This window comes from Sardina pilchardus, chromosome 9 (genome assembly GCF_963854185.1).
Source record: "Sardina pilchardus chromosome 9, fSarPil1.1, whole genome shotgun sequence".
NCBI lineage: Eukaryota > Metazoa > Chordata > Actinopteri > Clupeiformes > Clupeidae > Sardina > Sardina pilchardus.
This window is the reverse complement of record NC_085002.1, coordinates 13,258,506-13,275,827: the sequence shown is the minus strand read 5'-3', so window position 1 is coordinate 13,275,827 and position 17,322 is coordinate 13,258,506. Positions and strand designations below refer to the sequence as shown.

The window sequence follows — 17,322 nt, the reverse complement described above, 5'->3', positions numbered from 1 at the left end:
TTTGCTCGCTGATGTTGATTCTGAATACTGAATAGCCTATGCTTTAGGCCTAGGCTATTTCATGGTAGCCTACCAAGCAACCTTGGCTGAATTAGTGGACTTATTGGCATGCAGTCGATTATGTGCTTAAAGCAATTCTTCGAATTTCAAGTTGGGTTAATTGTGGTGGCACGCCATTGATGCTCCATCGCTTCCTTGGTTTGTCAGCTATTCAGCCTCACGTTTTCCATCAAAGAAAACAAGCAAATATGCCTCTTGCGTGACACTCATCTCATTTGCTCCCTTTCTCTCGCATAATCGTGACAACGCGTCCTAGCATTAAACAGCAGCTACAGCACTGCCGGTTGTTGCAGGCCTACCTAAAATAAATAAAATTAGACCGTCCAGATGTGTACTGCATCATCCAAACCCTCACGGTCAGGAAACAGGTAACTCTGATGAGCCCGACGGCAAAAAATCTGCCCAGCAATCTGTCCAAAGTTCTTTTCGCTCGCTCACTGCTGTGTGTGGCAGTGCTGTTGCATGTCCAACAGGCATGACCGGCTACGCAAGCGCTTGGACATTATTCTGTCAAGTAGGCCTGCCTGGTATAAGCTATTATTTTAGACATGAATTTCTTATGTTCTTGACTTGTCCTTTCTGTCTGACTGCCTTTCTTTTTATATCTACGTGTAGGCTAGGCTATGTGTTTCTTTGCTGTCTCATATCACATCTTAATCAAAGATTCAAAATTGGCCATGCATTATTAATAGCCTACTATAACTTTGTTTGGAAAAGGCCTTATGTCACAACTTTTCTCAGAAAAACTACATCGAAATAAATGCTCGCCATCAATGTTCTCCATCTGATGTTTCCAAAGTTTATTTTTGGAGGGAAATACATATTCTCACGATTTTCCTTGTCACCACATAAAACCATAACACATTTATACAATAGAATTTCACGTTTTTCTTTATTCTTCAATATATTCATTTTCACGATATATGATAACGCTTTTGTGATATACATTCCATCTTTTTGAAACCACAATAACACTACACATACGGTTTTATTACACTTCCACAGGACCCGTTGGATTGCACAGAATGAAAAATGTCTTTATGCACGTTTTCATCTCATTAAATCTCTTCAGAATGTTCAGATTTAGACACGTAATTTCTGGACCATTAACAAAACTCTTTCCTCTGGGGACATCACCAATTTCCGTCATTTTTGTTAAGAAAACTGGAACATATTAAAATCACAAACAATTGATCAGTTAAATAATCGAAATTGTTTCTGAGCTTCTTTCACAATTTTGTCTTATTTTGTTCTTCCTCTAACTCAAAAGATCAATTCAACTATGATCAATTGGTAAATGTCAAAACGAAACACTGTAGCCTACATATAAATCCCCAGCTTAAATGACAGTTGCTCCAGATGCATGAATATGATAGCCTACATTCATAATGCATAGTTATAATAACTCGAAGATTTATGTCCTCTTTACGATTTGGTCGAATTCCAGATCACCATAACAAAATGCCCTAGTAAATTTGGATATAGCCTTAGCGTCTGAAATACCGTTAAAGTTATTTCCATACTGATACACGAAAACATCTAAGTTCTTTCCATTTATTGCCATTAATGGTCCACAAAATATCATGTTCTCGTATTTTTGCAAATTAAGAATTGAGGGTCAGACAAGAAATCACTTATTTCAATTCACAACTTAGTTTCGTGTACCATCTCTGTCACCATATGTTAGTGTTCCCCAAACAACACCACGCACTTGAATGTCAAATGAAATGATCTTTGATTTGGGAAAGTCCCAGGGGTGATAAAAAAATACAACCCAATACATACGTCCGTTGTCGACCTATATTTTGTAAACTTACTACACTGAAAAAATGTTTCAAATTAATTTGTTGTTGTCTTATTTCACATTTTGGAGTCCATCGTTTTCTATGTTAAATAAATGTGGTGTGTGTGTGTGTGTGTGTGTGTGTGTGTGTGTGTGTGTGTGTGTGTGTGTGTGTGTGTGTGTGTGTGTGTGTGTGTGTGTGTGTGTGTGTGCGAGCGTGCGTTTGCGCGCGCTTGAGAAAGAGTCAGAATGTGTGGACGTGTGCGTGCTGGCGTGTGAATGTAGCAGGCTATCCATGTGCACACACATTTGTGTGCGTTTTGAGTGATTGCGCGCCAGGTTGGTGTCGCATGAACTTTAGTCAAAGCAAGGGGACTGCACTCGCGTGGGGAGGAAGTCGGTTACTCGTATGGGAATGTGCGGTAACTTCTAGTCCTGACTAACACTAATCTTCAATGTTGTACCTATATGCTTCTATGAGACCCTCCATCGAGTGAATAAAACCGGAGATAGCGCATATACCCCCAATAACAAATATAGCGACATCGAAGAACACATGGTGCCACAGCATATTTCTCCACTGAAGCTTCAGGTGAAAGAGGCTGGGAAGCAAGAAGCACAGGCCAGCGCCCGTCAGGCTTCCGGTCAGGCCCATGAGCAAGGCGAAGTGGGGCACGTAGATGGCCATGAACATGGTGAACACCACAAGGCCACATCGGAGAGAGAGGCCCCATGATTTCAGGCGTCCGTCGCCACCATAGCAGTCTGGGAATACGGCGCGCCCTCCGTCTTGGAAAAATGATTTCTCCAAGACCTCTACAGCAGCGAAGAATGGTAAGGGATATGAAAGCAAAGCCTTGGACACTAGGAAGAGATTGACAACCGCCCGGATGCCACCTGGCAGGTTGTCGGTGATGACTTCCTTGGTATCGTCTGCCCAGGTGAGGTAGGCCACTAGGGCGAAGAGGCCTTTGAGGATACAAGCAGCGATGTGAGTCCAGTTCATCATACAGTGGAACTCGGCGGGATTCTGCATGTTCCCCTCCAGCGACGGCAGGAAAATCTGGGACGTGTAGCTGAACACGATAATCCCAATGGAAATGGGAAACTTCTTGACGTCGATGTAGAACTTCACTTTGTCCCACGCCCAGTCCCGCGCTCTGGAGAGACAGTAGGCGATCACCAGGACGTTGATAACGAAATGGGCGATCGTGCACAGCAAACTGAACTTGGACACGGCTTTGAGGTTCTTGAGGAAGGCGCACGGGAGGAGGACCACGGTGGCGATGATGGCCCATGATCTCTGTGACACGGGAAGGGTCGGGAAGCTGTTGTACATCAGGTTGCCGCTCACAACCACATACAGAATGCAGGTCATCACCAACTCAATGATCTGGGCTACATTCACTACTCGACCGCCGAGGGTTGGGAATCTGGGCGCACAGCAGGCGTTGGCAATGTCCACGTACGATTCCCTTACTCGCACCAGCTGTCCGTCTTCGTTCTCTTCATACAGACATTGGATGAGGATCTTGCCCGTGTAGTTGCACACCACCGCGGCAAAAATAATGAGAAACAGTCCGAGGTATCCGCCGTGGAGAATGGCATATGGTAACCCAAGAACGAACATTCCCTGGGAAAACACAGGATGAGTATGATTGTTGCAAACTGGTAGAATTGCCACATGATTTTAGTGGTGCTTGTGCATATACATTTACAGGCCTTAATTAATTAATTTGTATTTCATTTACAATAAATCACTTAATTACAACGGGTCCTTTGACCTAATTTACACTTTTTTAAATGTAAAGGCACTGTACACATTATGGCGGGGTATTCACTATACACACATGGCGGGGTATTCCATTTAGCTGTGAGCGCACCCCCTTTCAGATGATTTGTCGTCATGAGGAAGGATCAAAGACATACAGAATGACGTAACGGTGACCGGTTGTGGCCATACCGTGCGTAATTATGCATAAAACGCCTCTCGCTCTCTCCCCTTTCGTTTTTCTGTCTCATTCACCCTTTCTTTCCGACACGATTGTATGCTCTGTCGAGTAAATTCTAGTGCCACAGGCGCCTCACACGTTTGGGATTATAAACATATATATTGGAATTCACGTTTTAAGGTAGCAGTTATGTAGGCTGTATCACAATAGGCACCTTCTTAGAGCTCAGAATAAAACTAATCTTTCAGATTATCTTGCCCATTTGTGAAGGGGTGTAGAGAACGGGAAATGCAGAGAGGTGAGAATGATAATCAATTACTGTAAACATTTTTAATAGGACTACTAAACAAAACGTGCGTCCAGGTTTGTTTGCATCCTGAAGAGCAGCAGCCAGATTCAATTATTTGGTGTTTGAAATTTCTGTCACCTTCTGGTAAGCCTCAAAGCCACGGGCGTTAAAGCACTGGGGCAGGGGTAGACCCATAATTTAAATATTTGTATTTATGCAATGTTGTGATTGTGCTTGGAGAGCATTTATGTCAGCGCCTTTGAGGTAACAATTCTGAGACTATAGAAACTTTATCTCATCAATAATTCTTGCTATTTGAGCTGTTCGTTTGTTCGCGCTCTTACCTGGATGGCATTGGTGACGTTCCATCCTGCCTCCCAAGAGGTGATTCTTGGCCTGTCTTGAGCAGCAAGTTCTGCTAGTGCGCCGTCTTTCGAGGAGGAAGGTGGGAGTCCGGTGCCATCTCTCTGGTAGTGGCTGTCCCCGTCTAACGTGCCATCTCCGCCCGGCTCCCCGCCACTGCCACCGCCTTCCCCTCCTCCCATCTCATCATTTTTCATAATGTCCATCTGTAGCCCCTGCCTATGGTCATAATCCAAATCATCGCATGCGGCGAAGCCCAAACCCTCCTCGTCTGTGGCGGCCTGGAAACCCAACCTGGCGAACATCCCACTAACCTTCGCCTGCGATTTATTGGATACAGTGTTGGCTGCATTGGTGATCTTGTTCGAAAGCTTGCCGCGGATTTGGGTTGCCATGTTTGCTGTTTTAAAACAAGATCTATCGATATACTATTGGGAAATAATACAATTTGTATACTATATATAATTAGGCTTTCTTTCTACGCATTAATAAAATCTTGCAAAGCGGAAACTTGGAAACGCCTCACTTGTTATCTCCAATTGTTATCAAAAGTACACCTGCTGCTATGATAATTCCTTGTTTCATGTCACCTTCAGACGTCGTGTCTCGATTCCATCATCATAATTGTGCGCCGCTCTTTTCAGTCATTCACGAAATTTTCGGGCGCTTTGCGCAGTGGAACACCCAATCCGTCCGCTCGCTTGCGAAATGTGCCACGGACAAAGTGGTCCGATTTTCAGGATGAATTGTCCGTGGTGGTGGTTGCGGCAGCGCTTCCACAGTTCCTCTCAGCCGTTAGTGATGCCGGAGCGGTGCGCAGGAGCCTGGGGGTGGGGGGCGAGGAGGAGACACGTGTCATCATCAGCCTGCCAATGCGATGACTGCCGCGCAAAGCACGTCTATAGCCCCTAGTGCGCGCAGCGCAGCAACCCCGTACCAGAATATGGGAGAGGTTTGCTGCATTTCTAGGGGAGGTGCTTGCACCCTAACCCCCTCCCATTCTCATCAGCAACAATAAAGTTTATCATCGCGCCCAATGACATTTCCAGACTTACGTACGTGTATAAGTTTACCTGTATATAAGGAGAAGGGGATACCGCCGTGCACCAACTCTGAAGTTCATGGACTAGTTTCTTCGTTCATTTTTAACGTTTTCTCTTTTAAATTTCAGGTGAAATGGGTGGATTTTGCGGTAGGGTAATATATTTTTCATTGGGTAGCCCCATATAGGTGTTTTTCTTAAGCATTATTTGGCTATGCTCGGTTGCAAGAGGACGAAACCTTTCCAAAACTAATATGATGAGGAGACCCTGCTGAGTGACTTGTAACGGACGCGTATTGACGAGTGTTTGTGGCCATTACAACGACGACCACACCGTAGGACTTTTGTTGTTAGCCTGTAGAGATTGCACAAGGTTTTAGTTCAGCCGCGTAATTGTTTGTCGTGTGGAATTATTGTCTCTCTTGCTTGTTTTTTCATGCATTTATTGCCCTTATTCTTTTTAAATGTGGTTTTAACATTCCAAGTGACAAACATAATTGAATCATACCTAGAGTGATTTATCTGAATGAAGTGACCACTTGGCAGGCTTCATTCATTCATAAAATGGCCTTCTTAATATAGTAGTATGGAAGGGATATGGAAATAACTTCACGAATCGTCTGAAAAATAATCTTCCGTCGTTTCAGATTGTAGTTTCGTTCAGTTATCAACTATTTAGTATTTTAATCGAGTTATTTTCGCTTCAATTCGTTTGGAACCACGGAATGGATTTTAAAGGACCTTTTTCAGTAGGCTACTCCTCTGCTCGCATTTTATTTCTATATCTTTTCTATTTTTTGTACATCAAATCGAAAATGTATTTGGAAATGAAATGATTTTCGATGATAGAGTGATGGTTATTTCACAGCCTCACCTCTATTTCATCTGTCACTGTTTGCACATACGCATTTAAATCATGGCACGGAGTAGAGCACATTCCATCAAACCCAGTGTAACTCCTGGCACTAATACTCGCCTCTGCGTTGCTTAAGCGCAAGGCACTTTCACAATGTTCTTGGCCAGCTCACTACATTGAATGATTTTTTTTTTTAATGCATTGCCCCACAAACTGGTCTACTATCTTGATAGTTGTTGAAAAGTGTTCAGTGAATTAGTAGCTAATCATTTGGAATTGACACTGACATTTCCACCTATAGGCAGGTTCCTTTGTAGTGTTGCCTATTATGTTTAATAAACCTTTAACTTGAAAATGTATCTGGCTGATTTTTAGTTTAATTCTGAAATTAACTATTTGTGTTATTATTCTGAACAGAACCATTGCGAATGGAACGGCTGTGAGTTGAGGAGATTAACAGCTTCACGTTTTGTGATACTCAGGTAAACGGATCATATAAAACTTCAGTCGACAGGGGTTGAAAAATGGCGCTGGCGAATCTCTGCCTTTTGTTTGGTACGTGATTGCGTTTCAGCACCACGAGCACACTGGACAGCGTACACACGCACGTGGAATCACTCTGCGCGTTAGCAGAGGCCGGTACACGTTACACTTGTGTGTTGTCCAAACAATTGTGATCTGTATGACACTATATCCCCCGGGCATACAGTAACATAGCTCATTCTTTTTTTTTGCGCTGTCGTCTCATATTTGTTTCTTAAGTTCACTCCAACATTATTTATTTATTGTTTCTCATGTAATTCATTTTAAGGAGTAATTTAAGATGGCAGGATAATTTATATTGACTGCAGCTTTGTATGCAGGAAGCACTGTATTTATTTCACCTGACTTAAAGCAATTTTGCATTTTTTCCCCCCACATCTGCTAGCAAAACCTCAGGCTGCTGCAGAGAACGCAATCCTTGAGAGACGAAGGGTTAATCAGTCAAGGTCTTATCAGCAGCCTGCAGACCTCCTTTGATATGTACTGGTGTGCTTTAATACGCCGTAAAAGTAGCGCCGTCACGAGAAGAATAGCAGCGACAGGGCATGCAAGAGGGTTTCTGTCCTATGTTTTGTCAAGTGCAGAGAGACGTTTCGTGGGTAGAGGCAGCAACAACAACAAAACAGCTGCACGTAGAACGACTCTTTTATTTTATTTTTTTTAAATCGATATGTATTCCTCACTAACATGTCGGCATATATCCATTCACCAGATTAATAATTATCGAAAATAGAGGAATGAAAACAAATAATTTGTTGTTTTGGATTTTTCAATTAGATTTCTCGTACTTTAGGAGACACACCTTTCAGAATAATTTAAATATCGAATTGGATCGTGGTTTGCTGACACCTTTTGTGCTCAAGCAAGCAAATATCTTTGATGGAGATTCCATAGATGATAGGTCGAGACAAAGTGCTCATGAGGTGACAGAATGAAGAAGATAAGTTCTTTGAAGAGTAATTTACTGTTTCCTTCTGATCAATACTATAGCTCCTGTGCGTTCATGTCTGTGATAAAAACAACCGAAAGGCGAGGCGTGAAGGGAATGGAAGGTGTGAAAGAGCTGACGGCGCGGCTCGCTGGACCAGAACTGATGTCCTTCCCTCAATGCTCACAGTTTATTACCTATCAGTAAGGGCAATGAGGGGTCAGGAGCCCGGCCTAGAGAGGTTTCACACCACAGCTTTGCCCTTTCCCCCCACGGAGGTTGTATCCCATTCGCATCCCCCAAAGGACCCTGCAGATCGGTGATAACGATAACATAGTCCCTGTGCGCTGCTCTCCCTCTTTCACACACCACACCATACCCTTGTCTCTATCGCACTGCACAGACATCTCACGGTTTGTATCTGGGTTATGCAGCACTCATGTCTGAATGAAAACCCCGGGTTTGCTTGTCGTGAAGTGTCAATCAAATTGTTCGCCAATGGTGGCGAGGCTGCATGTCTTCGCCCACCCTGCCCCATCCCACCCCCCGTTCCTCTATTCCTCCGACTCCCTCCCCTCCAGGCTTTGAGAGTCTGCTCGTTCCTTTTTCCCATTTCACACTTGGCTGCGCTGGCAGTGGGTTGGCAGGCCTGATGTCACCCCCACCCTGTATCAAAGGAAGATAATTAATTAGCCTCGCACAGAAGGTAATATTCCATCCAGAGGGGGACATTATACACCGCAACCTCAACACTTGCCTCTATTTATAAAGTGTACAGACGCGTTATCGGCATAAAACAGTGGATTGACCTATATGCTCAATGCTGTGTTAGTAATATGAGTTTCAAATGTCGACGTGTGTCTGTCATAACTATAGGACTAAGGATCGTACTAAGACAAAACAAAGCAGATCAATCGCAGAAGAAAATGAGAAATAACTTAAACCCATAGCTAACCATTACTTTGAGTCAAGAATGGATTTCTGCACGGCGTGTGTGTGTGTGTGTGTGTGTGTGTGTGTGTGTGTGTGTGTGTGTGTGTGTGTGTGTGTGTGTGTGGAGCTGAGGAGTGATGCGTGATGCTTTGAGACAGCGACTTGCATAGAGATACGAGAGGCTGGAACTGCGAGAGAGGGAGCAGCAGAGCACCAGGCTCCTTAACTGGAGGACTTGAGTCATCGGTGCTTCAGCTTTGCTCCTTTGCAGCGAGACTGCCTGCATGACACCAGACACCACAGCAAGCATTAGGCCTATGTCTGTAGACAAAAAGCCGCTCGAACATTTTACGCACGTTTTCTGTAACTCTGAGATAGCATGAAAATAATATCGCCCTGATAATATAAACTATTTACTTTACATTATTTGAACACCGCTTAGGCTACGCTACGTTTTCACTGTCATAATTTTAAACTATTTTGCATTGCATTTTACAAGAAAGCATCATATCGCACTGCATCGAAGTTGAAGCTGAGAGTCTAAAGCCATCAGTCTCCTCCATAGACAGCTCAGCGAGGCAGAAAATAACACATAACACACTTCAATTAATGAGCCAAACTGAAAAGACACACGTCTCCAGGGGGTTGCAGCCGCGGAGAATCAGCCAATCATGAACTGCGCTGGCCTCTCCCCGAATCCATTACGATTTGCATCACAATCACAGGTACATTATCGCACTGATTAGCTGGTAGTGCTGAAATTGGCAGCGCTGACCAATTTTAGCCCGCTCAAAATAACCTCCACAGCCTTTTATGTGCGGTCTGTCCACAAATGCATTTGTTTAGAAATATAGACACAGCATATTACAGCGACATTTAAAACGCAAAAAAATGCTTCTCATCATAAACATGCCTTTTGAGAGGTGAGATCATATAGAAAAAACACAAAGCTTTAATAGTTTTTTTTTATTATTATTCCATAGAAATAAAGTAAAGAAACAACAACAACAACAAAATCATATTGGCTATGCTGCGTCAGAGGATTATCAATGCCAGGGGCCATGAGCGGGTTAGTGCTCCGTATACAAATTCGCATCTTGATAGCTCTCTTGAAACTGTAGCTAGCTAGCCTACTCCCTCCCCTCGAGAGAAATCCAGGTGGCCCAGTGCACTGCTTAATTTTTTCCCCATTTATCCTAATGTGCCTGTTTAATGGCTTATCAAGAGGCCCCCAGAGAGTTACAGAGCTAGGGGTGTGTGTGATTTCCTGACCACGGACTCGCTAAGAAACGAAAACAAAGTACACTGCCCATCCTTCAATGAGAAGTTCCACCGTTCCATTGTCGCACTTTTATGATTTTGAAATAAAATGTAGGCTATTTAGGCTGTGCCATTCATAGCCACGTAGCCTATATTGTTGTAATACAGTATGAATCAATAAAGTATCTATCTATCTGAATTAGGCTACTCAACGATATGCAGTTTTGATCGTTTGCCTTTTTTTTTTTAAATCCATTACAGGTGACAGCTGACATAGTCTGCAATAGTATAAAAAATATAAAAATTCTCCAGCTGTTAAGTAGCTTGGGGCAAGTCTGCTCGGTCCCTAGACGCCATTTGCTGTTAACCTGCCTGACTCCAGTTCACTCCATCACCTTTTGCGTACCCCTGTCCGCCTCTGCGCAGGGCTACCCCCCTGCTGCGAAACATTAACATTGTAATTGCCTCTTACCCCTGCTTTTGAACACACCAAACTGTGCCTTCCCGTGAGGGCCATGTAGCCCGCGGCTCGACACAATCTCCACCACAATCTGCTTCCTATTATTTTGGCTACTACAACCATAACATCCATTAATAATATGTTACAGTCATGATACACTCTGGGTTTGGAATAACATATTATTTTAACGGTACAGAGAAACAATACAGTAGCTTACGTGTGCACTAATTCCATGCACATTTACGAATTTGAATTTCCAACTTATAAACACATAAAATACACTCTCTGTCCTGTGTTTTCAGTCCAATGCAGGTTCTCTTGCCTAAATCAAATGTGTTGCACACTGAATATCTCAACACAATTAAATGACTCAATAATTTGGGGATACCAGGAAGTGGATGATCATTCATGAACTAATATACTATATAATGCGCTACTGTTGTGGATCTGTATTTGAATTTCACATTTCTATGGTATCATTTTAATGCATTACGTAGACCAGTGAAATGAGGGCACTCTGAGGTTATGATCTCATCGTCTTCAGTGGTATAAATAAACAGTGTCTGGCACCTTAATAAGATCACTTACAGTTGTTGCTTAGGCAATGGGAAATGAAAAATCAATCGATGTTTTACAAAGAATGGTCTGTAAAGAGGAGTAGAGAGCCCCAAGGCTATATGTTGTTCCGTCTCTTTTAATTTGGTGCTCTCTCTCTGGTGTTTCTCTGTCTCTCTGTCTCTGTCTCTCTCTCTCTCACACACACACACACACACACACACACACACACACACACACAGACTTTTTCACACTCTGTGCATGTCATGGCATTGCATGTTTGAGTGGACATTTCTGTGTCACTGGCGCATGAATGAGTCCAGAGCATGTCAGGGCACCAAGTTATGTATGCAGAACAAGTGTGTACCGATTAAACTTTAATGCTTGTATGAAGATCAATGCTGTTCCCTCGACAACACACTCCCCCCCCCCCCCCCCCCCCCAAACACACACAACAAGACCAAGTCATTCCCTCCCCAACCACTTCAAAACATAGACACAGCAAAAAAATATTAAATAATCATATAACAAATATAGAAAAAAAAAACGCACACTCTCTCTCCACCAGATGTTATAGGATTGGTTTACGTTAATACTTTAATGTCCATTCACACATACATTTGTCTTGCATTACAGCTCAGCAATCAGCATATGAAAACCTAAAAAAACAACAACATTCAAGATCCTAAAATCATTCATGCCACAACGTGGTCTAACCTCTCTGATGACCTTCCATGACTGTCTCCACCTGCGTTCAGGCATAGCCACTCACAAGAGAGGGACACGGGCCAGTCATTATGCCGTCCTCACGCTGTAGGCTCAATATTGCCGCATAATGCAGACGCTCACTCAAGTGCAGGAGTTTATCCAGGTTGAAGAGGCTTTTAGATGGATGGAGGCTTGTAGCTTTAAAATAATAATAAAAAAACCCTCAAGGTCTGTGCGTAGCCTACAGCATGTAGTCATTTATGCCTGCATCACCGCATGCTATAATTAACATCATCAACCCATTTTTCATTTGCATATATTGCCAATTCCAGGTAGTTCATTGAAATTCAAAGGCTGCCTGGAAATTGACTCTGCATAAAACCCTGCTGAAAGGCTCCCACCAGCATTGTGCTGGACCATGTGAGCAAGACCTTTGATATTAATTGAAGCCAATGTTGCTGGAGAGTGCTCTTGCAGCGTGTATGGAAGCAAGCTGGATGGTGAATAAACTCGACTGCCTTTGAACACAAGGAGAAAGCCCCCCCCCACCCCACCCCCTCCCTCCATCAGCACCACAATTATCTACCCACAAAGCCCAAACAACATCTCACTGGCCTCTCCTGAACACCATGAAGTGCCATGGTGCCATTGTCTGGTGCACAATCACACTCAGTAAAAAAAAAAAACTGCTGCACTTGTCATCCGTCACCAATCACACCTCCCTCTGCAGCGGCCGCCATTATCGATCTCTGTGTTGATGTGAGAGACGGCACAAAGCACGATAAACCGCTGCCTAGGAAGCCTGTTTTTATTTGTTTATTTATTTGACTGGTTCCAAACGAGCACTTAACAATGCTTCAGTCCAGTTCTGGCCCTCGTCACTCACTGCAAATGAATGGGGCCACGAGGAGAGCTATTCATCCAGTTGTTGTAATTGCAATCATGCAAATGTTTGCTGGTGATTTTAGCTGGTGATTTTTTGTGTGTCTGTGTGTGTGTGTGTGTGTGTGTGTGTGTGTGTGTGTGTGAGGCTGCTGCGGTTCTATTCCACTGATCTCATAATGGCCAGAACAGTGCTTCCAGCATCACTCAAAACAACACGGCAGTGAATCAATAGCAAAAATTCCCTCTGAGACTGTAAGTCTTTGCCCTCCCCCATCCTCGTCATATCTGCCGCTGACATGGGCTTTTGCCACCCTGCATGCGGGTACAGAGGTGAGATGCTGGGGGCATGTAAGGGGCATCTTTAAACACCTCCCAGACAGCCGTCAATAGGTTGACCTGGCTCAGTGTGTATTGCAGTGAGCTCTGTGTGTGTGTGTGTGTGTGTGTGTGTGTGTGTGTGTGTGTCTGCAGGTCCTTGGGGCCGTGGTGTCAGTGCATTAGGAGCTGATTGCTTTTTCGATCTCACCTCTGCAGTGACTGAGCAGCACGTGGGCATTGCACGCAGCTACACACACGCACATACACACATACAGAGGCAATCACACACACACACACACACACGAACACAGCTTCAATCACACATACAGACAGAGGCAATCACACGCGAAAACTCACAAACAAAAAACATACTGTACACACACACAGCCCAGGCACACAGGCAGACCTGCTTCTGCTCCCAATAATACACAGATGGATGAATACACACGCACTTGTGCAAACTTGCTCACACACAAATACATGCACACACGTACACATGCACACACACACACACACACACACACACACACACACAGACACATGACATTTAGATGGAGCTTTCCTGGGAGGTTTTCTGTAAAAGGTCAAGTGTGAGCTTTTGCAGATGTAATGTTTGGTTAGGTTGACGAGTCCAATCGGAGCGACAGTAATCGCACTCAAATGCAGCCCAGGTCCCTCACCCCTACTACACAGGGACATCGGCTTGCTGTCCTATTGCCCTGATTCACAGAGTGACTCAGTATCTCACCAAAGCTACAGTGTGTGTGTGTGTGTGTGTGTGTGTGTGTGTGTGTGTGTGTGTGTGTGTGTGTGTGTGTGTGTGTGTGTGTGTTTTGTCAGTGTTAGTGTGACATCCACAGAGAGTGACTCTTCTGCCCCATGGCAAGGACTGCTGTCGTGGATCTGATGCTAGTTCAGTGGGATAAAGATGGGTGTCGCACCTTTGCTGACAAACCAGAAATTGTGTGACATTTACCACGAGGCTTGAATACCGCTGTCTCACTCCACAGGAAATCAAGACGTTTGTTCCTAATTGAGGCCAATATCTTTGTGAACATATGCATTCCGGTGTTCATAAGAAATGATGAAATGCAGGAAGCATGAGCTGCAGATTTCTGTAGACTGGAAGCACCAGGGCACATTTGGAGATGTGGGAGATATCAACGTTCCTGGCTTTGAAAATTGGAGCCATCGGTTATTATCCATCTCAGAACTCGCCATCCCTCCACACTCATCTGTCTTCCTCCATTATCTGTGACCACGGGCTGCCTTTGGAATCAATTTCTGTCACAACATGGCCGCCTTCCTGTCGGGAAGCTACACTTGGACAAATGGCTCCGTAGGCAATAGTATATATTCTCATACAACGAATAAGCATGCACACATCTTGCTGTAAGATCCTGTGTACATAACATCTTGCTTTCATGTGATGTGGTAATTGGTGGGTTGTTTTGTAGACGTGGCATTTGAATCACATCAGTTGCACTGAGCTTTAACGCTGAAGTACTATGAAGGAGACTCGGCGCTGTGGGAGGGGTTGGAGATGAGGGGCTCTGTAAAGGGGAACGGTAATGTCACCTTTCATCGTCATGTTCCAGAGCTCCTATTTATATTTCACCTTGAGGAATGAAGTCTGTGTTGTCAGTGAGCTAAAATGAACTCATCAGTCAGTAGAAGCTTACTAGAAAGGTGAATATGGTTTAATGGTAAAATGGGCTTATAATGCATTGAGTTAAAAATATATATATGTACATTTTCCAAGCCTAATAACCATAATACTGCAAAGACACACACAAATATATTTGAGTTTCAAATGTTTCAAAATGAAGCATATTATTCTAACAGTCCATTATTATTTTTGTTGTAAATTATATAAATATGCTTTCTCTTCAATAGAGTCTATTAACTCCAAAGCAGTTATTCAATTGATTGATACATTAATTTAATGAAAGAAAACCATGCAGTCTCTTCAAGCATTTCACATACAACCTCTGAAAGCATTACATACAAGATTTTTTTAAAAAAATGCTTGCATTTCTTTCCATATTTCTTTTTATTCTATATTTCTTTCATTCTGTATTTCTGTCCTTCTTTCTGCATTTCTCTCTCTGCACTTCTTTCTTTCCGGCCAGACTGTCGCGCTGCTTTCATGGCCTGGTCCCCTGGCGTGGGGGTAATTTGGGGCTGAATGCTCGCACCTCAGCACACGAGTGGCCTTAGCTCCCCTCATAATCACGGGCAGTTTGCAGCCCTTTGTCTCTCTTTGTGAGTGGACCAGGCAGCAGAATTGCTATCATTTTCACAGTCTGCTTCCCCCGCTCCATGCATGTACAGCAGGCACACACACGCACATGTGCAGTAGGCCACACACGCACACACACAGACACACACACACACACTCACTTTGACTTTGATGTTGCCTCACTACCATCTCCCCTGTCATTAACCACAGTGGCCTCCTTGTCTTCTCCTGACATTGCTCTTCTTTTTCTCTATACCTCATCTCTCTCTCTCTCTCGTTCCATCTCCCTCTTCTGTCTCTCCCCCTCCTCCCCATCTCTCTCTCTCTCTCTGTATCTCTCTATCCCCCTCTCTCTCCCTCTCTCTCTCAATTCGATTTCAATTCATAGAGCTTTATTGGCATGACTGTAAGTGAATGTTGGCAAAGCAGTAGTTACATCAAATAATTAGACATTAATATTCATAATAGCAACAATTGACATGGACTATGGAGAACAATAATAATAATAATAATAATAAATAGAACATTAGGACACCTACATTCATGCACACACACACACACACACACACCAACACACACTGGAGAAAAAAATAAATGAAGAAGGAAAGAAAGGCAAAAATAAATAAACAAATGAAAAGAACATAGTGTCTCTCTCTCTCTCTCTCTCTCCATCTCCCTCTTCTGTCTCTCCCCCTCCTCCCCATCTCTCTCTCTCTCTCTCACCCTTGCTCCCTCCTGGTCTCTCACTCTCTCTGTCTGTCTGTGGTGGTGTTGTGCGGTGGGGTGCGGTGCGGTGCGCCGCGGCACGGTGTGGTGTGATCATTCCTCCACCCCAGCTCCAGATTGGAGATAATCACCCTTAAAGGCTCCATTTTTATCAGCAGCTACAGCTGCAATTCATTACAGCAGTGAAAGGCGGGGAGATTAATAGCCACCCTGCCCCCTCTCTGCCTGTCTTTCTGTCTTTCTTCTCTCTCCCTCTCTCTCTCTCTCTCTCTCTCTCTCTCTCTCTCTCTCTCTCTCTCACTCTCTCTCTCTCTTTCTCCCCCCTCTCTCTTCCCCCCCACCATTTCTCTCCTTTTCTGTTGATCTCTTTCAGTTTACTATATCCTTTGGGTCCTTTCATGTGTCAACTGATTTTTGAAGCCCAAGCTCAGAGCACAGACTGGATATATGCCCATATAAAACCTGAAACCTGTGGCCCTCAGACTCAGAAACACATCGGCCCCAGCCCACTACCATCCCATATGACAATGACCGGTTGAGTCCAGTGTCATATCCATGTGATGTGCGTACATGGATTTGATGATAATAATCAGTAAGGATTTCATATCAATGAAATAGCTATTGTGGAGGTGAAAAACGACAATGGGCGTTTGTCTGGAAAGGTCAACTACTGAGGGGTGCTGTGTTTGATGTAAAAGGACTTTTATTTTATTACAGATGTGAATAAATATTCTAAGAGATTGGAGTCTGTTTAAGCAAATAAGATTCTGTTTGCTCTGATCGTGGCACAGATCCTTCTGTGTGAACCATTGGGACGGTAAGCTCTGTACAAATGCCAGGCTCGGCCGGGCAGGGGGATGTCAAATGTCTCAAAATGCTGCTGCGTAGTCAAGTAATAAATAGAGGAACTCTCTGAGCTCATGGCAAATACACTGTATAGCGCTGAACAGTTGAACAGCGCGGTTTTACTCCCCACTGTCACGCTTCAAAAGTTTGCACAGTCAGCACAATTTCACAAAGTCACATTAACAAAGTTGTGGGTGCAATGAATTAGCCCTCAAGTCAAATATGGAGGCAAAGGTATTTTTTACAGCACTACAGCTGGAAATATACACTCCTGAGGGATGTATTCATCACTCACATGATTTCACATCGCATTTTAATATTTTTTTTTTTTTTTTTGTATTCACATTTCTCAAGTTCCCAAAGTGTCTGCTGAATGCCCTTGCTTACGTCTACCTTCCCCTTTACCCAAGTGCTCGATTCTTTAGCACGAGGGTCAGACCTCGCATGCATCACTAACTCATCTTCCATTAAGTAGGATCAAACATGCAAGTCTCTCTCTCTCTCTCTCTCTCTCTCTCTCTCTCTCTCTCTCTCTTTCTCTCCCTCTCTCTCCTCCCTATTTATCTCCCTCTC

General features: G+C 43.7%; 1 protein-coding gene across 1 annotated transcript; it reads right to left on the bottom strand.

The window, feature by feature from the left end:
- Positions 1-850: 850 nt before the first annotated feature.
- slc32a1 (solute carrier family 32 member 1) lies at positions 851-5,294 on the bottom strand. Its single transcript, XM_062545026.1, has 2 exons — positions 4,429-5,294; positions 851-3,476 (listed from the first exon to the last, which is right to left on the bottom strand). The coding sequence occupies exons 1-2, from the start codon at positions 4,840-4,842 to the stop codon at positions 2,289-2,291; spliced, it is 1,602 nt and encodes a 533-aa protein (XP_062401010.1). The 5' UTR covers positions 4,843-5,294; the 3' UTR covers positions 851-2,288.
- Positions 5,295-17,322: the final 12,028 nt, after the last annotated feature.